Here is a 24037-nt window from a genome sequence, read left to right as displayed (position 1 = left end):
ACTCGGGTGTTGTTCACACTTATAAAGGAAATAATAAAAGACTGAATATGAGTTTACCTCTATAAACTAGATGCTTTTAAAAGATAAAGCAGAAATTAGATTCCTTTATACTTACAGCTTTGAAAAGAAATACCACCACGACTTGTCAGTAATTAACAGCCTTCGTAGGGGAGAGAAAGGGTGAGACGATAGGAGACAGAAATAGATGGGTGTATCGCCTACCTAATGGTATATTAGATTAGATTAATCCTCAGGGCTACACGCCCCCCTTTGATGGGGTGGTTTACATCAAGAAACCCCGTCACCTAGGATTCAATATCTGTGGGGCCCTTTTTAGTTTCTTGCTTGGGCAAATTTTCGTATGTATCTGGAATGGGCACCATGTATACATAGTCATGTTCATCCCCAGGTGGTGCTTGTCTGTGCATTTGTTTGGGTATTTGTCTAGGTGTCTGTCTAGGTCTCTGCCTAGTTTTTGGCTTGGGTTTGCTGCATTTATACAGCATATAACCTAACATAAGGAAATTAATTCCAATCCCAATTCCTTGGATAATCACCCATTCTTTTAATCCGAAATTTTCTCTTGAAGTTGTTGCAGGTTCATTACCTTCATTCATTAATTGGGTAATAACTTGTTGGGCTTTGTCCATATTGTTGTGTATTTGGTTGTCATGGGTTTTGTTACTATGGCAACTGAGTTAGACTATTAAGGGATAGCTCAGCCGGTTTCAACCGGCTGAGTGAGCTCTCTGTATATCTGTAAATAAAATGGTGGTTTTGGTTAGCTGCCTGCTCTCTGGCCTCAAGTGATTGCTTCCTACACCGGCTGCCCCAAGGATATAACACTGGCGACGAGGGTGGGATCCTGGTGCTGCTCCAGTAACAGAAGGAAGTAGAAGTTAAGGTAAAGAACAAACAAACAAAAAAGCTGCTTGTTTGCACTGACTGTGAAAGTGAAACTAAAAATCATGGCTACTCTGACCAGGCCCCTGGAGCCTTTTGATGAGAATACAGAGCAGTGGCATGTGTATACTGAGCGTTTTGAGCTTTTTGGTATTGCAAATGACATTACAGAAGCGAAGAAGGTGCCAATATTCTTAACTGTTGTAGGGGCTAAAACCTACTCTCTGCTACGCAGCTTACTACACCCTGTTAAGCCTGAGACTAAATCTTACAGTGACATTGTGGAAATCCTGGGGTCTCATTTCTCCCCAAAACCACTGGTAATTGCTGAAAGATATAGGTTCCACAAAAGAGACCAAAAGGAAGATGAAACAGTCGTACAATTTGTAGCCATTTTAAAAAAGCTAGCAGAACACTGTGAATTTAAAGAGATGTTAAATGATGCCCTGCGTGACAGGTTAGTGTGTGGCCTCTGCAGTGAAGCTATACGGAAGCGCCTACTGACAGAGGCTCGGCTTACATTACAGAAGGCTGTTGATATTGCTGTCTCCATGGAACTGGCTACAAGGGAGGCACAATACATCGGTGTATCCCCTAGGGTGCAAAAAGTGTCACAAGAACTGACCCACAAAACGGTGCAGAGTCAAGAATGTTACCGCTGTGGTAAGCTGGGTCACCAGGCATCAGAATGCTGGTGTAAGGACCTGGTGTGTCGACACTGTGGCAAAAAGGGACACATTGAGTATGCCTGTAAACAAAAGAAAAAGAGGCCTGTGGTCTGGCCGACAAAAAGAGGAACCTTGCATACCCTAGAGCAGACCCAGGATGATCAAGGTGACACCTCCTCACAAGAGGAAGTGCCACTGCATGTTTTGTCTTTGGCAGCGGGCTCACAAGAATACTGGGTAACCCCCTTATTGGAGGGCAAACCTATACGCATGGAACTAGACACCGGTGCAGCTGTCTCGCTGGTTCCTGAGACTGTGTATAAGGAAAAGCTACAGCATCTTCCGCTTAAGGCAACAAAAACTGTTCTGAAGACGGATACAGGTGAAGCTGTGCCCATGTTGGGCACTATTGATGTTAAGGTGGAGCTCAATGGACAGGCGGCTAAATTGCCACTGTTTGTGGTGAGAGGTGACTACCCAGCCTTAATGGGTAGGTCTTGGCTTGGGAAGATTCAGCTGAACTGGGCAGAAGTGCACCGGATGACTAAAAAAGAAACCAGTCTAACCCCTATACTAAGGAAACATGCTGCTGTTTTTGGAGATGATTTGGGAAGTATGAAGGGAATCACTGTGACATTGAACATTAAACCTGGCAGTCCACCAAAATATCTGAAAGCCCGAACTGTGCCATATGCCATCAGGCCAAAAGTTGAAGCAGACCTGGAGCACCTGGTCACCAATGGAGTCCTAATACCAGTTACCCATAGCTCATGGGCCACTCCTATCGTTCCAATAGTGAAGAAAGATGGCTCTCTCCGGATTTGCGGTGATTTTAAAGTCACTGTCAACCCAGTGTTGTGTGCAGAGCAATACCCGCTTCCCCGCATCGATGACCTCTTCGCAGGCCTGGCTGGGGGACAAAAGTTCAGTAAGATTGATCTGAGTCAAGCATATTTACAGATGCACGTTGATGAAAAGTCCCAAGAGCTGTTGACTATTGTGACTCATAAGGGGCTTTATCGATACTGTCGCCTACCCTTCGGAATCACATCGGCTCCCGCCCTGTTCCAGAGGGCTATGGACCAGATCTTGTGTGGCTTGTCAGGAGTTCAGTGCTATCTGGATGATATCCTGGTCACTGGAAGAAATGAAGAGGATCACTTAAGGAATTTAGAGGCTACCCTACAAAGACTGGAAGAGTATGGCCTACGAGTTCGCAAAGACAAGTGTGAATTCTTCAAGCCCTCTGTTGAATATTTGGGACACATCATCGATTCTGCAGGTCTTCATAAGGCCCCTGCAAAAGTTAAAGCTATTGTGGAGGCTCCCCCACCTCGAAATGTAAGCCAGCTGCGCTCATTTCTAGGACTACTGAACTATTATGTGAAGTTCATCTCACAGTTAGCCACACTGCTAAAACCACTTCATGAGCTCCTTGGGCAGAACAAGGCCTGGAAGTGGACTGAAGCCTGTGATGTTGCATTTAACAAAGCTAAGGATGCATTGTTAAATTCTGAAGTTCTAACGCACTTTGATCCATCCTTACCCCTGCAATTGGCCTGCGATGCTTCCCCTTATGGAGTGGGAGCGGTCGTGTCACACATTATGCCTTCAGGAGAAGAAAGACCTATTGCTTTTGCTTCACGCACTCTAAGCAAAGCAGAAACTAACTACGCCCAAATCGAACGTGAGGCATTAGGAATTGTTTTTGGAATTAGGAAGTTTCATCAGTACCTGTTTGGGCGAAAGTTTACTCTTCTTACAGACCATCGACCTCTGACATCAATTTTTGGACCCTACACAGGCATTCCCCCATTAGCTGCTAGTCGTATGCAACGTTGGGCATTGATACTTTCTGCACACACATATGAGATCAAATATCGGAAATCCACTCTGCACGGCCATGCAGATGGCCTCTCAAGGTTGCCTTTACCGGTCAAACATCAAGATAGTGCCCAAAAGGAAATCTTCTACTTTGAACAGGTAGAGAATACACCCATCACTGCTACTCAGATAAAGAAGGCAACCCGCGTTGACCCAGTATTATCCCAAGTTATGGACCTGGTGATGCATGGAAAATCTCGACAAACCTCTCCGGTCTCACCCGACCTTGTTCCCTACATGTCCAGGCGGACGGAGTTATCGGTCCAATGTGGTTGTTTGTTGTGGGGGAGGCGTGTCATTATTCCACCACCCCTGAGATCACAGATGTTAGAACAGCTACATTCCGGTCACTGTGGAATAGTGCGCATGAAGGAAATTGCACGAAGCTATTTTTGGTGGCCTAGATTGGACAGTGCTATTGAAGAGAAGGCAAAAGCTTGTATGTCATGTCAGGGTGTAAGAAATGCACCCCAGTGGGCACCCCTACACCCATGGGACTGGTCTGAAAACCCGTGGCAACGTATTCATGTTGACTTTGCTGGCCCCCTTGAAGGAAGCATGTTCTTGGTGGCAGTAGATGCCCATTCTAAATGGCCAGAGGTCTCTATAATGCAGTCCACTACTGCAGAGAGTACTATCCAAAAACTACGAGGACTCTTTAGTCGTTTTGGTCTGCCAGAACAACTTGTGAGCGACAACGGACCGCAGTTCGTCTCTCAGGAGTTTCAAAATTTTATGAAGGCAAATGGGATACACCACATCACGTCAGCACCATATCATCCGTCCACCAACGGATTAGCTGAAAGATTTGTGCAGACCATGAAAAACGCTTTGAAATCAGCAAAGGGACAACACTCCATTCAAAAGCGTCTGGATACCTTCTTACTTTCCTATAGAAACACACCTCATGCTACGACCCAGGCTTCCCCAGCCTTTCTAATGATGGGACGACAGCTGCGCACTTGCTTTGATCTGCTGAAACCTTCTGAACCCAGACAAACTATGCAACGTCAGCAGCAATATCAAGTCATCAGACGGGCACCCAGAGCAAAAGACCAAACCTTTAGCCCAGGGCAGCCAGTTTTGGCTCGGAATTATACTTCCAGAGCTAAATGGGTCCCGGCCACAGTCATCACTCAAACAGGACCTGTTTCCTATACAGTCCGGACTGCAGAGAATCTTACCTGGCGGCGACATGTAGATCAGCTGTTGCCAGGTCATGCCAGTCTTCAGGACCCATCTGCAGTTGAGGGGTCTGACTTCACCCCTCCTGGTGAGACACCGAATCATGAGTCACCTGTTCCTGACTGTTCTCCTCCATTACTGCCGGCAGCTGAGATACCCCTTTGCCCAGCACGAGCTGATACCACCTCCTCACCTATTTGTGCTGCGGACCCTGAGCCCCTAGTACTTTCGGGTGCAACAACACCAGAAGTTCGCCGTAATCCACCTAGAGACAGAAGGCCTCCTCATCGGCTGGATCTTTAGTTAGGGCGAACCCACGGTTATGGGGCAAAATAATCCCCAGGGTTTAGCCGGGAATGGAGGCAGTCTACCCTCCTTCTCTAGTTTAGTGTGTGTTTTATTTAGAGGATGTTCTTATTAGGGGGGGAGGAATATGTTGTGTATTTGGTTGTCATGGGTTTTGTTACTATGGCAACTGAGTTAGACTATTAAGGGATAGCTCAGCCGGTTTCAACCGGCTGAGTGAGCTCTCTGTATATCTGTAAATAAAATGGTGGTTTTGGTTAGCTGCCTGCTCTCTGGCCTCAAGTGGAAAAGATGGGGATCGAAATGAAAATCCAGAGGTGGATAAGGAGTTGGTTAAAGGGGAGACTGCAGAGGGTAGTACTGAAAGGGGAACTGTCGGGTTGGAGGGGGGTTACCAGTGGAGTTCCTCAAGGTTCGGTTTTGGGTCCTATTTTATTCAATCTATTTATTGCTGACCTGGGAACCAAGAGTAGGAGTGGGCTGATAAAGTTTGCGGACGACACCAAGTTGGGAGGTATTGCCAATTCGGAGAAGGATCGGGATATCCTCCAGGGAGATTTGGATGACCTTGTAAACTGGAGTATTAGTAACAGGATGAAATTCAATAGTGAGAAGTGTAAGGTTATGCATTTAGGGATGACTAACAAGAATTTTAGTTATAAGCTAGGGACGCACCAGTTGGAAGTAACGGAGGAGGAGAAGGACCTGGGAGTCCTGGTTGATCGTAGGATGACTATGAGTAGGCAATGTGATGTGGCCGTTAAAAAAGCTAATGCGGTCTTGGGTTGCATTAGGCGGGGTATTTCTAGTAGGGATAAGGAAGTGCTAGTCCCGTTATATAAGGCGTTGGTGAGACCTCATTTGGAGTATTGTGTGCAGTTTTGGTCTCCCATGTTTAAGAAGGATGAGTTAAAACTGGAACGGGTACAAAGAAGGGCCACTAGAATGATCCGAGGAATGGAAGGCCTGTCGTATGACAGGAGACTTGAGGAGCTCGGTTTGTTTTCCTTAACCAAAAGAAGGATAAGGGGAGATATGATTGCACTCTTTAAATATATCAGAGGGATAAATACCAGGGAAGGAGAGGAATTATTTCAGCTCAGTGCTAATGTAGACACGAGGACAAACGGATATAAATTGTCAGTCAGGAAATTTAGGCTTGAAATTAGACGAAGGTTTCTAACCATCAGGGGAGTGCAATACTGGAACAGCCTACCGAGGGAAACAGTAGGGGCAAAGGACCTCCATGACTTTAAGATTAAGCTAGATAAGTTTATGGAGGAGATGGTATAATAGGATAACGGGCTTAGTCAATAGGTCAATTAAGTGCCAAACTGGTACTTAATTGGGTCAAATTGGGTCAATGATATGATATTCTTAACCTCTTTCAGAGGGTATGGCTGGAGAGTCTTGCCCGCATGCTCGGGGTTCAGCTGACCGCCATATTTGGGGTCGGGAAGGAATTTTCCTCCAGGGCAGATTGGCAGTGTCCCTGGAGGTTTTTCGCCTTCCTCCGAAGCATGGGGCAGGGGTCGCTTGCTAAAAGAGTGGGTAGATTGGCTAATGTGGCCTGCATCTTGCAGGAGGTCAGACTAGATGATCATAATGGTCCCTTCTGATCTTGAATTCTATGATTCTATGATTCTATGATTGCTTCCTACACCGGCTGCCCCAAGGATATAACACATATTATTAGTAATTTGAATGAGGTGAGTCTCCTTACGAGTCATTAATGATTTCAGTTGTAACCCTAGTGGTGGAATATAGGCCAAAAAGGTGGGTGTGCTTTGAATAGTTAAAGTCTGATAATCAGGGTTAGACTGAATAATGGTAATGTTCTCAAAAGTAGGGATAGGGGAAATAGCTTGATTTCCTATTACAGTGGGTTGCTTTGGGGTAAAACAGAAATTTGGCTCTGTGACAGGACACTCCAAAGGACCATACTGGTACCTCTTTTGGTTGGTAACCACGCAAAATTGGTTCCTTCCAGCATAGGTCACCCTCTCCATTGGAGTCTTCCATGTGGTCAGCCTCACCAGGCATGACGACGATGAATTCTGTGCTTTCTCTCCCTGTAGTCCACACAAAACAGTGTCTGATTCAAACACATTACATCTACAGATATACTGAGGTCCTTTTTCAGAACAGGCCATCTGTGGTACCTTCCAAGTCTGAGTTGGAGTGTGATAGACTACCAGGGGAGGTGCATTAATGTGTTCCCTGTAGATGTCATCTTCGAGGTGACCTATAGAATGGATAGCAGCCAATTGCCTGTACACATCCCTGTCTGGGTCAAACACTGGTAACGAGACCATGAATGAAACATACAAAGATCATGCCATTATACAATCTTTTGCAAGAGAACAACTGTCTCGGTTGGGGTGAGGTGTCACAGATCCTATCTCTCTCATAGCACCCACTGACAAATGCTGGCATGCATCCAAACAAGTGGATCTTTCCTTTTCCAGCTTCTGAAAACATTTAGGGCAGTACCAACTTATCAGTTGCTCATCTTTAATTAAGTCAGGAACTTCTCCTAATTTTAAGGATCATAATGCATCAGTAATGGTGCTTACAACATATTCTCCATATGCAGAGCATATAATTTCTTTCCCCAAATGCTGAACCTTTTTCTGATCATTGTTTAAAGCAATTAACTGGTTAATTTTCTGTTGAGTTTCATTAAACAATTGGGTTATATCATGCATATTATAGACAGTAAATCGTTCTTCCTGTGCCAATCCCTTTATTCCCTGTAACATTGGATTGACTACTCAGTTAGCTTCCTCTTTTAACACATAATCTATATGCTTGCGGATTTTTCCAATATCCGCTTGGTTCCAAATTGACATTCCTGTACCAAATAGTCCTGTTAGGGATCCCAAACCTCCAAGGAGATTTAAGCTACGTTTTCTCCTAAGAGTCTGTGATTTAGGGACTTTATCATCCTTCAGCAAAACAATATCTCGCACTCGTTGCTGATAGGCTACAATCCTATCCACAAGTCGCACTGAGAAAAAGGAAGCTACTTTGGTATGCTGACAATAGGTAAATTCTCCCAAGTACCAATTAGACAAATTTAGCACTACAGGAATATGCATAAATTGAACTTGATTAATTATTTTCCCCATTATGGGTGTTGTGGTAAGACCACTAACAGGTCCTGGGTTTAACACTGGACAATTTACATCGTTTGTTTTTGACTGATCAAAATCATAGTCAATAACTGGGTCCTGAACCTTAAGTTCAAATGTCATATTCTGGCCATATTTTTTGTTTCCTGTTTTGGTTTGAAAGGTAGCTATAATGAGCACCTCATATCGCCCTTGGTCCTCATATTCAAGCTTATACAAGGTTAAACTTCCCCCTGTTATCAAATTATTACAGCTAGCTTTGTTTTTCCAAGTTCCATAAGATATACCATGTTTTAGGGAAGTTGAATTTGTAAATGTCTTGCATCCTCCCCCCTTAGAATTTTCATCTAAGGGCCACATCTTTTTCCAACCACTAGAGGGTAGTGCAGTTACTTCCACCAATTGATATTCAAAAGTAACATCCTCCCCCCGAATTCCCTTAACCTGTTGAATCGGGTTGTTGACCAGTTCTGGATTAAGTATAATAGTCCGTTTCTTCTTTGTTGGTATGTTCTGTTGCTTGGGCTCAGACAACTGAGTACGATTGGATTGTCTGGTTTCCTGGGGTTGCAATAGTTCAGTTTCAGATTTAAGATTTTGGCATAGTCCTACCCTTAGAGCAACAATAAGGGTGTAATAAGTCAGAAATGTCAATGTCAATTTCATGGTTGCAAACTGCTGGCCTTCAGTTGTTGCGATTTCGTCTGTTGCTGTTCACTTAAGTCCTGAGGAGGAAGTTGCTCCTGCGACCTGGACGATCGATACAGCTTTAACTGGTTAGCATGATAAATCTTGTCTCTATTATGCTTTCCTCCTGTTATTCTGATCTTATATACTGCTGAACTGAGTTTATCAATGATTTGGAAAGGTCCAATCCATCGATTACACAACCCATGTTCTGGTGCCTTATATGACAATAACATTACTTGGTCTCCTACCTCCCAAGTATTCTCTCTCTGGTTTTTGTCAAAGTAAGCCTTTGCCTTACGTCTGGATTTTCCCAATTTGGCAGCTACCTGCAAGTGAATGTGATTTAAATGTTTTTGCAGATTTTGCAAGTAGGTATCCATTTTTATTCCCTCTAATTGAGTGCCACTAGCTTGCCAAATTAAATGTTCTGGTAATCTCATTGTTCGGCCTGTCATCACTTCAAAAGGTGTTTTATCAGTAGATGCAGCCGGTGTCGCCCTCAATGCCATTAAAATTAAAGGCATGAGGGTGTCCCAGTTTCGTCCATTGGCAGCAACCAGTTTCCTCAACATCACTTTTATAGTCCGATTGATTCGTTCCACCATCCCAGATGACTGTGGTCTGTATGGGATATGTAGTCTCTGCGGGACTCCCACCAATTTAAGACAATCCCTAAAGAACTGTCCTGTGAAATGTGATCCCTGGTCCGATTCTACCTTTGCAGGGATCTCCCAGCGAGAGAAAACTTGTTCTACTAAGATTCTGGCAGTGGCTTTTGCAGTATTGGCTTTAAGAGGAAATGCCTCTATCCACTTTGAGAAAGGATCGATAATCACCAATAGATATTGATTACCTCTTTGAGTCCTTGGCAAAGGACCTACAAAGTCAATCTGCAAAGCCATCCAAGGACCTTCATACACCTGGGATCTTAGTGGCACATTTCTTTTGGATGGAGTAGGATTAGCTTGGGCACATGCCAGACAATTTTCACAATATTGTTGCACATCCATCCTAAGAAGTGGCCACCATCCTACAGATGCAAGACGTTGGACAGTTTTGTCCACTCCCTGATGTCCTCCTGTAGGAGTGTCATGGACCATGTACATCATTTCCCTCCGTAGGTGAGCTGGAACTACCCACACAGGGAAAGGACCTCCTGTATACATGAGAACTCCATCTACTACTTGTAACTGCTGTTCATGTCATTTGTACAAAGGGTCTATTGTTAATGATCCCTCTTTGCCTATTTTGGAAAGCTCTAAGATTACTCTCATTATGTCCTTATCCAATTTTTGCATATCTTTCAGATCTGGTATATTGGGTTGTACCAATTTAGTTGCAGCTATAGGACATTTAGGATTAGGGGTAATAACAGAATACTCCTGATCCTTACCTTCCCAAAATTCTCCTGATCGGGCTCCTTCGCGGGCCAATTTATCAGCTTTCTCATTTTCCATAGCATAAGGGTCCAATTTCCAGTGAGCTTTCACTTTTTTTACTTTAATTGGCCGCTCTGAAACAGTAACTATTACTGTTAACCAATGGATATATTTCATCAGTGATGCATACCTAATAGGCGTGCCATCAGAAGATGTAAATCTATTTGTTTCCCAATATGGTAGAAACTCTGTGAGAGAATTGCATACCCATGCAGAGTCTGAAAACAGACAGATATCTTGGTAAGTGGTGGTGATGGAGAATTGCACACAGTATTCCAACACACAAGCCACTGCAGCTAATTCTGCATATTGAGCCGAATGTGGAGTGCATGAATATGCCTTTTCCCAAGGCTCTCCTTTCCCCTCAGGGGGAACTGCATAGATTCCGAACCCAGTATCGGGTTTACCTTGATGGTAATAACTAGAACCATCAACAAAGATTTTATACCTATTAATGGGATCTGTCTCCTGGATTAAAGGTTGAAAGAGCTTTTGTTTTTCCTCCCCCCTTAGATCCAATTGATCAAAGCTGGGACACTTGTGTGGCTCTCCCTGATACAATAGAGCGGTTGGTAACAAGGATGGTGTCCTAATAGGTTTGACTGCAATATCTTTTCCTTGCAGTAGTAATGCCCAGTGGGCGAGGCGAGCATTTGAAACTTGCCCATCTTTTACTCTGTTGGACAGTAAAAACTGAAGAGGAGTGTGCGATGAGTGTAATATGATCGGGCTGAGGCCAATTAGAAAAGAAAAGTGTTGTATGGCCCAACTGGTTGCCAATAGGTACTTTTCACAATTGTCATATTTGAGTTCAATTGATGACATTAAACGTGAGGCATAGGCCACAGGTCTGATTTTCCCATGCCTTTCTTGTGAGGCCACAGCTGCCAACGCATTTACACTCACCGCTACCTCCAGATGATAGAGTATTTCAGGATTTGGAGTGATCAACACCGGAGTCTTGATAATGGCCTGTTTTAGTTGGGATACTGCCTCCATGTGTTGCTCAGACCATTCCCACTGTACACCTTTCTTTAGTAGTTGGTACAAAGGACCTGCAAATGAAATCCCTGTGGTACCCAGTTAAACCTAGAAAAGCTCTTAAAGCTGTAGGTTCCTGTGGTAAAGGCAATGTTTGGATTGCATCCACCTTCTGTTGCGCTGGGGTTCTACCCCACTTTGTCAGGGTGAGGCCCAAGAAAAAGACACAATTAGCCATTAGCTGGGCCTTGGCTGGATTGCACTTTAACCCTGCTTCTTTTAGAATTTGCAGGAGCTCGTCAAGTCTTTCTAAATGCTCCTTTTTCGTCTGTGTTGCTAAACACAGGTCATCTACATATTGAAATAGAACATTTGGTTTAGAAAATGGTGACAGTATCCGTCTCATTTGTGCATGGAATAAAGCTGGAGAGTTTTCATATCCCTGGGGCAAACGTGTCCAAGAATATTGCACTCCCTGAAAACTAAATGCAAAACGATACTGTGAAATGTGTGCCAATGGCAATGTCCAAAAGCTGTTACTGATGTCTAATACAGTAAACCATACAGCCTCTGGATCAAAGGATTTGATTAAATCTGGCATTTTGGCCACTGTGGGGGCACAAGTTGGTGTGACCTGGTTTAGGCGTCTGTAGTCTATTGTGAGACGCCACGAACCATCTGGTTTCTTGACAGGCCAAATAGGTGAATTTGCAATGGAAGTACATTTACGTAGTACTCCTTGTGTCAACAAAGACTTGATAGTCTTTTCTATGTACGGATTTGCTTGTTCTGGGTAAGGATACTGTTTTTGGGCTGAAATTTCTCCTCCTTCTACAACAATAGTAACTGCCATGCATCCACAATCATGTTTGTGTTTAGCAAAGGCACCTGCATGTTTGTACAGTAATGCCTGTAATTCAGGTTGGTCTGCATGTTTAGCCACTATTTTGTCCAAATCATACCCTTCAGGTTCAGAGTCCTCCACTGGAGATACCATGCCACACTCAGGTATGACTATTGGAGAGTCATCCTTTGCCTGTTCTACTGAAAGACACAATAATTGGTTATACAAATCAAGAACACATCCCTGTTTGTATAAGAAATCAGTTCCCAATAGACAATTCTTTGGGTCTGCTAATTTCATTAATGCAAAAGTATGATTCCTTCTTAGATGACCTATTTGTACTTCAAGAGGTGTAGAAAGTGTGGTAACAACCTGATTACTTGCAAAAGTTGCAAGTGTCTTGGTACATCCTGATGATAGAGGAGAGGATCTAGGATCCTCGACATGGAGAATACTAATTGCTGCTCCAGTATCTATAATAAGATTCCTGTCGAGGCCATCTATCACTGCAGATATTGTGGGTCTTCCACTTGTATCCCTGCCTAAAGGGGTTATGACTACACTTGGAGTTGTTTGTAGTCATGCAGCATATGCTGACAGATAATCTAGGGGTTCTTCCTCTATCTTCTCAGAGGCAGCCAATTCTGGAGGAGTGGCTGTCCACTGGGGAAAAGGGGATGGATCAACGGAGGCCACTGGATGGTTCAAGGTTGTTGGGCCTTGGCCTTTCATCATCAGCTCATTCACACGGGCATGAAGTTCTCGGATATCCCGTCGTTGAGCTTCAAGCGTCTGTTGCACTGTCCTAAACATTCTTACAACTGAGTCCTCAGTTTTGTGCAAAGGCGGTGATTTAGGTCTCTGCAGACGTGAATTGTTCTGTGCAGCATCTGAAAAGAAAGGAACACGATCCCGGGCTCCTGCATAGGATCCAAATGCATAACCCTGTCGAGGGGCCTGGCCACTCGAAGGTCCAGGGTTATTACGTGGGTTAGGGTCATTTTGCCAACGTTGATACTTAGGGAATTTAGGAACTCCTCGTCCTAACCCTGGTTGACGTCGAGGTCCCTCAATCCTCACTGTAGGATTAGTTTGTGATTCCTGAAGTACTGCAACAGGGGCTCCACGCCGACCTAATTTAGATCCTCCCTGTGCATATGCTTTAGCCAATAAGGCTAATGTTCTTTTTAAAGAAATATCATCAGTTATGTGCATATTAACCATTTCCCTTAACTGGGGAAGAGAGTTATTAACCAGCAAACTGATGTATGGCAGTCCATCTGTTTCCTCTTTTATATGACTCCGCCAAGCTGCACTTAACTGCAAATGAAACTGATGTGGAGTTTCATTAGGTTTCTGCTTTAAGTTAGACAGAATTGCTACTCCAGCTTGCCCTGGGTGCTGGTTATGTTCCAATAGGGCTACTGTGTCTTCAAAAGTTTTCTCTCCTACCCTAAACTTAAGTGGCAAAGTACTCCACAATGCTCGATTCACTGTTAGTTGTAAGATTTTAACCCAATCTTCCCTTGGTAAGCCAAACACTTTTGCTGTCACTTGCACACGTTGTGCATGCATAGCAACTGAAGAATCCTCCATCATTCCTACTTGCTTAGCTACTAGGTCTAAGGTCTTAATATCTGTAACAACTGCTACAGGACAATCAGAATTGGAACCTGAAGTTCCTTCTTCTGGATCTGAATCTGAGCTTTCATCTGAGCTTAAATCTACAATTTCTATGTCTTGACTCCTTCTACCTAGATTTACATTTTCCTCATCTGAACCATCAAAACTTTCCACTGGAGATAATCCTGGATATCTAGGATAACTTTCAGTAAAATATCTATGACTTACATTCAGAGCGTCTCCACACTGACGCAGGACATCCCTTAGTCCACTAAAATCTGTTGTGGTAGGGCGTTCTACCGATACACCAGGTGATACCAGCATATACCACGGGGGTGTAGGGGACCCACGAAATTCTTGGGGTCTAGGCAATGTTGATTGCCCAAATGCCAATAAATGTCCACCCAAAGGGACTGGATCTTCTACTCTATATGGTGCTAATGTAATATTGGGTGGAGGAGCAGGAATTCTATTCCCTGCTTGTTGTAGCTCTCTTTGTAACTTAGAGATTACTACATCACATGCATTAGCTACAAGTGTTACCTGTGATACAGCATCTTCTAATCCCTGAACAATGACCAATTCTAAAGGCACTGCTTCTTCACTCACAGAAGCTGTCACTATAGAAGGAGAGGTTTTCTCTCTCTCTCTCCTTCCTCATCTGTGTCACTGGTTGCTTTTTCTGTGACACTTGTCTCCACCTCCTGTACTGCCACTTCAGAACTTCCTTCTTTTATCAGCAGACTGTCAGTAGCTTCTACACTGCCAATTTCCTCCTCTGACTCCACAGATTCAATCTGCAACTCCGCTAAAGGTACTGTGTCAGCCTGAGCTAATTCTCTTGTTTTACTTCTAGTCACTGGTCCAGTAGATTTTTCTACCTCTGTCGGTTCCACCATACCAATAGGGATGGGAATCAATTCTTCTGCCTCCTCTACTATATTTTCTCCCTTTTCTAGTTCTTTAATCTTTTCTAACATCCGACCACGGTCTACTCTATAGGCTACCAACATTTGCTGAACTTCCCTGAGTAACTCCATCTTTTTATCCAATTTCTTTCCCAATGAACTACAAGCCACAAGCAGGCATTCAACAGCTATTCCTTTCACCACTTTAGCTCTTTTCTTTTTCTGCTCTGTTTCTTCCTCAAATACATTGCTCACAAAACCCCACGGGTTTCTCTGCTCAGAAATCATTCCACTATTTCTCAGCTGTTCTAGACCGCCTCCATGTTCCTGAATATATTTCCTGGCAAAGTTTTCTAAAGCCAAACTACTGGCAACTCCAACACACTCTACTCCTGCACTTTCTTCACTTTTAATACTCTTAATACGAAATAGAGAATTCATCTCTATCTATTTCTAGTATATTCACTAGAATCAATACTCTGTTGATTTATTTCTGATATTAAAGGCGTCCCTTCACAGAAACAAGAGGAAATAACACCCCTTAACTGGTTTAACACTTTATATCATAAAAGTCCCAAATAATAGAGGGAGTGGGGAAAATTTCCCTCTCTTCTCTAGATGGCTTATAGCAAATCGAGAGGTCTTTCCCCTCTGTCGGGACCTGCCAAATATCGGGGAAATACTGAGGCAGACGGATCAGAGGTGCAGTCCGGGAGAGTCTAGGGGACTGAGATAAGGTATCTTTGAACTGTTTAAGTTCTGACTGATTGTGGCCTTTCTGGCGGCGATTAATACCTTGCTTTATCAACTCCCCCGCCACCATTAGTGTGGGTCATCAGATCTAATGCTACTGCTATTAACTTATCGGTACCATTTATTATATTTTCAACTTAAAAAAAACCCTTCAGTGTGCGTAATACAAACCTTATTAATATTTTATATAAGTCAAAGTTAAACCACAATACAAAACGAAAATACTGGGCGTGCTGCCAAGCAGCAACCACAGGAAGTTAACCTGACTCTGTTTCAAGAGAGAAATAAATAGTGTACATATCACTGAAATTTTAACCATTTACTTATATTTCAAAGAAAAATTTACTGAAGGGTCCAGGAATATCTGGATTCCCTGGAATTCCTGTCACATACTCCTCAAATCTCGTCCCTTCGTGGTCGCCAGCCTGTAGCAGCTTTGAAAAGAAATACCACCACAACTTGTCAGTAATTAACAGCCTTCGTAGGGGAGAGAAAGGGTGAGACGATAGGAGACAGAAATAGATGGGTGTATCGCCTACCTAATGGTATATTATCACCCTTTTTATAGGGCATAATTGGAAATCCTATGCCCAAATTTGTCTTTTCCCCACGGAAAGGTTAAGGTACCCATGTCTCATAGGCTAACATATGTGTGCGTATGAGCGACAGATATGTACGCATTTGTGGTGTACTTGTTAGATTTGTGGGCAAAAATCCCCATTTTCCACCCTTTACTGCTATTGGCAGTAGGTGAAAGGTCTCCAGACATTTGCGTAGGTGTTTGTTCTATTATTACTTTTCTGAGTAAGGGTCCTAAAGGTTGCCTTCAGCATCACGCAGGATGTTGACCTGGGTGTCTGGCCTGGATGTCTGTAGGTGTCTTGCATTTCAGCTATTGCAAAATAAATCTATAAGCCTTTTACATACTTTTATCAAAAAGACATTTTATACAGACCAACAGATTAATCCTCAGGGCTACAGCTGACATTACCCCTTGTACAGGGAAGGTTCTCCTTGGCAGGCGTAGAGCTGATGTAAGGGCCTTGCTTCTGGACATGGTGTAAGCAGGGCCAGCTCTACCTTTTTTCTGCTCCAAGCAAAAAAAAAGAGCGCCGCCCCACCGAAACCCCACCCCCCGAGCGGCGCACTACATGAAGCCCCACCCCACCGAGCACCGCACTGACCTTAGCCCCCGCCCCCCTAAGCTCTGCCGAAGCCACCCCGAGTGCTGCGCAAGCCCCCACCCCCCGAGCACCACACTGCCCAAAGCCCTGCCCCCCTGAGCACCGCGCAAGCCCCCACCCCCAAGCACCACTGAATCCCCGCCCCCCCGAGAGCCGCGCTGCCGAAGTCCCCCGCAACTCCATGCCACCCAAGCCCCCCGGAGCGCTGCGCCACCTGAAACCCCTGCCCCCCCAAGTGCCACGCTGCCTGAAGCCCCGCCCCCAAGCACTGCAAAGCCCCCACCCCCTCCGAACACCACGCCACCCAAGCCCCTGCCCCCGCTCCGAGCACCACCCAGCAGAAACAAAAACAAACAAACAAACAAAAACCTCCAGCCCCACCCTGCTGAACCAAAAAAAAACAAAACAAGCACTGCCCTGCCCCAAGGTGCCGCCCCAAGCACCTGCTGGACACAAATCTGACATCAGGAATCATAACACTCAAAAACCAGTAGGAGAACACTTTAACCTGTCTGGTCATTCAATGACAGACCTGCGGGTGGCAATTTTGCAACAGAAAAGCTTCAAAAACAGGCTCCAACGAGAAACTGCTGAGCTAGAATTGATGTGCAAACTAGATACAATCAACTTAGGCTTGAATAGGGACTGGGAATGGCTGAGCCATTACAAACATTGAATCTATGTCCCCTGTAAGTATTCTCACACTTCTTATCAGACTGGGCTATCTTGATTATCAGTTCAAAAGCTTTTTCTCTTACTTAATTGGCCTCTCAGAGTTGGTAAGACAACTCCCACCTTTTCATGCTCTCTGTATGTGTGTATATATCTCCTCAATATATGTTCCATTCTATGCATCTGAAGAAGTGGGCTGTAGCCCACGAAAGCTTATGCTCACATAAATTTGTTAGTCTCTAAGGTGCCACAAGTACTCCTGTTCTTTTTGTTTTTTTAACTAGTTCTTCAGCCTGTTTAACATTTTCTGAAATTGGTTTTCACTCTAGGTTTTGGATCTGCACCTCGACTAACTATAGAACATCAGCAGAATAATTCAATCACTCTGAGGTGTTCGTCCCAAGGGTGGTACCCACAACCTGAAGTATGCTGGACTGACAGCATGGGACAAAATATAACTGCTATGGCTGAAACAAGAATCCAAAAAGATGTGACAGACCTGTATCAAATCCACAGTACGCTCAGGGTAGCAGATATTGCTTCTGACACCATCTCATGCACTTTAAGAAACCCCTTGCTGAAGAGGCACCTCAAAGAAGTTATTGCAATTTCTGGTAAGAGATGTAGTAATGTCAAAGCAAATATTCCCACTCTTACTTACAAAATCAGGCTAAATGCATCTGCCCTGTGGCCAACCATGTAATTCAAGGCTTGCCTACATGGAGCACCAACATGCATTATTGGGATGTGATTTCTAAAGCGCATTAATGGGTTGCACATTAATTAGTCCATGTAGACACCCAGCTGGTGCTCACCAAAGTTTCCCTGGTGTGCTTTACTGTATTATTGTTTGAAACTAGGGTGACCAGATGTCCCAATTTTATAGGGACAGTCATGATTTTTGGGTCTTTTTCTTATATATAGGCTTCTATTACCCCCAACCCCCTGCCTGATTTTTCACATTTGCTGTCTAGTCACCCTATTTGAAACAGTAATATAGTAAAACACACTAGGGAACTTTTAGTGTGCATCATCAAGGTCTACACAGACCAATTAATGCACAACACATTGGTGCACTTTTTTAATCATACTTCCTTAGTGCCCATTACCCCACTGCATAGGCAAGCCTTTGGTGCAGCATACTGAATACCTGTACAACTCAGCATTTCTTTTCAAATACTATCCTTGAGATCACCATAGATGTAAAAGATAGTAGAGCTCTGATTCTCTTTTCATTTATCTGTATGTATATTAGGAGTGACTTTATATCTGTGTGTATATTAGGAGTGACTCCTAATATACCTAGTGAGAAGGGCTTTAAATTAGGTTCACTGGGGAATGAGACCAAAGCCCTGAGGTGAGTGGGGAAGTGGGATACTGGGAGGAAGCACGAGCAGGAGAGTGCAAGAGGGGAGGACTCCTGTCTCATACTGAAAAAGCAGGACAATCAGTGAGTTATTTTAAGTGACTATACACAAATGCAAGAAGCCTGGGAAACAAGCAGGGAGACCTGGAAGTCCTGGCACAGTCAAGGAACTATGATGTTATTGGAATAACAGAGATTTGGTGGGACAACTCACATGACTGGAGTAATGTCATGGATGGATATAAACTGTTCAGGAAGGACTGCTCAGAGCTCCGGTATGAAACTGCAGAAAAACCTGAGAGTCTCTGGATTAAGTTTAGAAGTGTGAACAACAAGGGCGATGTCATGGTGGGAGTCTGCAGACCAGTGGGATAAGGTGGATGAGGCTTTCTTCTGGCAACTAACAGAAGTTACTAGATCGCAGGCCCTGGTTCTCATGAGAGACTTCAATCATCCTGATATCTGCTGGGAGAGCAATACAGCGGTGCACAGACAATTAAAGAAGTTTTTGGAAAGTGTAAGGGACAATTTCCTGGTGCAAGTGCTGGAGGAACCAACTAGGGGCAGAGCTCTTCTTGACATGCTGCTCACAGACAGGGAAGAATTAGTAGGGAAAGTGGGAGGCAGTGGCTATGAGATGGTCGAGTTCAGGATCCTGAGACAAGGAAGAAAGGAGAACAGCAGAATACGGACCTCACCCTGGACTTCAGAAAAGCAGACTTCGACTCCCTCAGGGAACTGATGAACAGGATCCCCTGGGAGAATAACATGAGTGGGGAAGGAATCCAAGACAGTTGGCTATATTTTAAAGAATTCTTATTGAGGTTATAGGAACAAACCATCCCGATGTGTAGAAAGAATAGTAAATATGGCAGGCGACCAGCTTGACTTAACATTGAAATCCTTGCTGATCTTAAACACAAAAGAGAAGCTTACAAGAAGTGGAAGATTGGACAAATGACCAGGGAGGAGTATAAAAATATTGCTCAGGCATGCAGGAGTGAAATCAGGAAGGCCAAATCACACTTGGAGTTGCAGCTAGCAAGAGATGTTAAGAGTAACAAGAAGGGTTTCTTCAGGTATGTTAGCAACAAGAAGAAAGGCAAGGAAAGTGTGGGCCACTTACTGAATGAGGGAGGCAACCTAGTGACAGAGAATGTGGAAAAAGTTAATGTATTCAATGCTTATTTTGCCTCTGTCTTCACAAACAAAGTCAGCTCCCAGACTACTGCACTGGGCAGCACAGTATGGGGAGAAGGTGACCAGCCCTCTGTGGAGAAAGAAGTGGTCGGGACTATTTAGAAAAACTGGATGAGCACAAGTCCATGGGGCTGGATGTGCTGCATCCGAGGGTGCTAAAGGAGTTGGTGGATGTGATTGCAGAGCCTTTGGCCATTATCTTTAAAAACTCATAATGATCTGAGGAGGTCCCGGATGACTGAAAAAGGCTAATATAGTGCCCATCTTTAAAAAAAGGAAGAAGGAGGATCCGGGGAACTACAGGCCAGTCAGCCTCACCTCGGTCCCTGGAAAAATTATGGAGCAGGTCCTCAAGGAATCAATTCTGAAGCACTTAGAGGAGAGGAAAGTGATCAGGAACAGTCAGCATGGATTCACCAAGGGCAAGTCATTCCTGACTAATCTAATTGCCTTGTATGATGCGATAACTGGTTCTGTGGATGAGGAGAAAGCAGTGGATGTGTTATTCTTTGACTTTAGCAAAGCTTTTGATACGGTCTCCCACAATATTCTTGCTGGCAAGTTAAAGAAGTATGGGCTGGATGAATGGACTATATGGTGGATAGAAATTTGGCTAGATCATTGGGCTCAACGGGTTGTGATCAATGGCTCCACATCTAGTTGGCAGCCAGTCCCAAGGGTCGGTCCTGGAGCTGATTTTGTTCAATATCTTCATTAATGATCTGGAGGATGGAGTGGACTGCACCCAGCAAGTTTGCAGATGACACTAAACTGGGAGGAGTGGTAGATAAGTTGGAGTGTAGGGATAGGATACAAAAGGACCTAGACAAATTAGAGGATTGGGCCAAAAGAAATCTGATGAGGTTCAACAAGGACAAGTGCAGAGTCCTGCACTTAGAATGGAAGAATCCCATTCACTGTTACAGACTAGGGACCAAATGACTAGGCAGCAGTTCTGCAGAAAAGGACCTAGGGGTTACAGTGGATGAGAAGCTGGATATGAGTCAACAGTGTGCTCTTGTTGCCAAGAAGGCTAATGGCATTTTGAGCTGTATAAGTAGGTGCATTGCCAGCAGATGAAGGGACATGATTGTTCCCCTCTATTCGACATTGGTGAATCCTCATCTGGAGTACTGTGTCTAGTTTTGGGGCCTGCACTACAGGAACAGTGTGGAAAAATTGGAAAGCATCAAAAATGATTAGGGGACTGGAACACATGACTTATGAGGAGAGGTTGAGGGAATTGGGATTCTTTAGTCTGCAGAAGAGAAGAATGAGGGGGGATTTGATAGCTGCTTTCAACTACCAGAAAGGGGGCTCCAAAGAGGATGGATCTACACTGTTCTCAGTGGTACCAGATAACAGAACAAGGAGTAATGGTCTCAAGTTGCAGTGGGGGAGATTTAGGTTGGATATTAGGAAAAACTTTTTCACTAGGGAGGGTGGTGAAGCACTGGAATGGGTTACCTAGGGAGGTGGTGGAATCTCCTTCCTTAGAGGTTTTTAAAGTCAGGCTTCACAAAGCCCTGGCTGGGATGGTTTAGTTGGGATTGGTCCTGCTTTGAGCAGGGGGTTGGACTAGATGACCTCCTGAGGTCCCTTCCAACCCCGATATTCTATGATTCTATGACTCCCCTGAAGCTAATGAATTTACACTATTGTAAAAACAATATAAATAAGAGGAGAATTAGGGCTGTTCTCTTTTTAACTCTCTCTCGCACATTAATATGAGTCATTGTATGCTGCTGGTGCAAATATAACCCTCTAAACATTTTTCAGGTTTCTTTGATCTGGAGGCAGAACATGACATAATTACCACTGTAATTGGAGAAAATGCCATTCTTCCCTGCCGGCTGATTACGAAATATCTGCCCCATAGCATGGAGTTGCAATGGAGGAAAGTTGGACCTGGAAAGGATAAGATTATCTATTTCTATCTCTATGATGAAAGCAGCCCCCTGGTTAATTCTTATCCACAGAGTGACAAATGCCCAACTAGCTATTTGTCTCCAAATAGAGACAATAGCAGAGAATGGCTCAGGAAGGAATATGAAAAAAAGGCAGAAGTTTTTAAAGGAAAAGAGTTTGGGAAAGGAAATATTTCTCTGAAACTGAACAATATTCAGGCGGAAGATGAAGGGAAATATGTATGTTCTGCCTCAGCCAACCTGTTTCACAGAGAGATCATCATTGAAGTCTTGGTTATAAGTAAGTAAAGCCTAGAACTGGAGAAAGCAAATGTAGCAGAACTCTTGTTATTCTATCTCCCCAAGAGCCAGCGCTGGTTTGTCCCTTCTCTACAGCACATTTTCTATTGCTTTGTCTATTATGGTTTTAAAACCTAAATAATGGAGTTTCCACTTCATCCATTGGGAAGCTACTACATGGTCTAATGCATCTCACTGTGAGATCAGTTTCCTGATTTCAAAAGTGATTTCAGACTTTCTGCTGTTAGAAGAGATACCGATAATAATGACTCTCGCCTTTATTTTCCTTTAAAATGCCAATTCTTGGAGCTGCATTAGTAAATCTATTTTCCAAAAATTAAAGGGATGTTAGAGTGCAATTTAAACTACTTTTTAATAAGCCTTTTTGAAGCATCATCATAATAATAAGCCATAACAACCTACAGTCAAATAAATGTAGGGCTGGAAGGGACCTCAAGAAGTTATTATGAGAGTTATTATGGCAACAATTTGTTTACAATAGAGAACAGATCTTTTTCTTTCCACACTCAGGTTGAAAAAATACATTTTATTCCATGAGGATAACATTTTCAAAAGTGAAAAAAAGATTTAGGATCTTGAGTCCTATTTTCAAAAGTTACTTAGTTGTTGTCTACACAGAGGCACTCTGGAAAATTAATCCCAATTAACTAAAATTTGAATGTAAAGTGGATTAGTTGAATTTAATTACCCCCCTGTGTGAACATCTCTATTCAGAATTAAAGTTGCCTGAATTCGATTTGTGAACTAAACTAAATCAAATTAAGGACACTTTAATTCTGAATAAGAATGTCCACATGGGTTTACTGTGGTTTAACTAATCCATTTTAAATGTTGATTCAGATTAATTTTCCTGAGTGTTCCCATTCAGACAAGCCCTCAGATACTTTGGAGACTAAATCCCATTAATTTTCCAGGAGATTTAGGCTGGGTCTACACTATAGATCTATGTCAGTATAACTATGTCACTCAGGGGTATGAAAAATCCACACCCTGGGCAATGTAGTTATATTGACCTAACCCCCAGTGTACACTGTGCTGTGTTGATGGAAGAGCTTCTCCCACTGATATAGCCACTGCCTCTTGTGGAGATGTATTAACTATGCCAATTAGATGTAGGGGTGTCTTCATTTAAATGCTACAGTGGTGCAGCTGCATTGGTGTAGCTGCACCAATCCAGCATTTTAAATGCAGACCTGCCTTTAGGCTCAGAAGTATATAAATCACCTTTGAAAGTGGGACTGAGGTGCTTTGGAAAATTTTACCCGAAGAGTCTATATTATTATTATTTATTACTATTTGTGCAAGACAGATAGGCTAAGAAACAGTCCCTGACCCAAAAAGTTTATAATCAAATAGACAAGACAGACAATGGGTGGAAGAAAGGAAGTGTTATAATTCACATTTTATAGAAGGAGAACTAAAGAACTGAGAGGTAAGTAACTTGCCCTAGGTCTCACTGGAAGTCTGTGGTAGAAACAAGAATGGAGCCCAGATCATCTGCCTCCTAGTCCAATGAAAGCCTTAACCATAAGCCTATCCTTCCTTTCTATAGAATTCTGATCGGTTTTAAGATTTAAAAAAAAATACTTTTTACCTATGGAGCAAGCACTAGAGCAATGGTTGACCCATGCCATCCTTGTATGAGGAAATTTCTACTACCGGTAACCAGCTATTTTTCTGTTACTATCAATAAAAGATTATGAAGTGACTATATCTAGGAAGGGAAGTGTTGGTAAATTGTATAGTCTATTGCTAAACCTCACTTTAGTTTGGTATGAAATATATTGAAAAGACAAAATAACCAATGTCAGTCAGGTTAATTGCTGAAAGTCATTGATAGTGTGGCACAGGAAGAAAGGTTCAATGTGGTATCTGTTTTGGGGCGCTGTCTCATGCATTATTGTTAAATTTGCCTTACACATGTTTCCAAAGTTACACATTTAAGCCTGGAGTACTTATAAGATGATTTTACAACATCCAGGACATCATAGATGGCTTCGCCGCGATGGGATTCCCAAACTGCGGTGGGGCTATAGATGGGACTCACATCCCTATCCTGGCACCAGCCC

The 24037-nt window shown here is 43.4% G+C and overlaps 1 protein-coding gene across 18 annotated transcripts in view; it reads left to right on the top strand.

Annotated features, from left to right (window-relative positions):
* Window positions 1-24037, top strand: part of LOC123350389 (butyrophilin-like protein 2) — a 162175-nt gene that overhangs the window by 5320 nt on the left and 132818 nt on the right. For 17 of the 18 annotated variants that reach the window (XM_044988944.1, XM_044988946.1, XM_044988948.1 and 14 more), the window contains 2 exons: window positions 17504-17788; window positions 21520-21948. In XM_044988944.1, coding sequence (XP_044844879.1) covers window positions 17504-17788; window positions 21520-21948 — 714 coding nt within the window. The remainder of the gene's footprint in view (window positions 1-17503; window positions 17789-21519; window positions 21949-24037) is intronic. The other variant, XM_044988958.1, reaches the window with a different exon arrangement.

This window comes from Mauremys mutica, chromosome 15, assembly GCF_020497125.1.
Source record: "Mauremys mutica isolate MM-2020 ecotype Southern chromosome 15, ASM2049712v1, whole genome shotgun sequence".
Taxonomy (NCBI): Eukaryota; Metazoa; Chordata; order Testudines; family Geoemydidae; genus Mauremys; species Mauremys mutica.
This window is presented reverse-complemented; position numbering and strand designations above follow the sequence as displayed.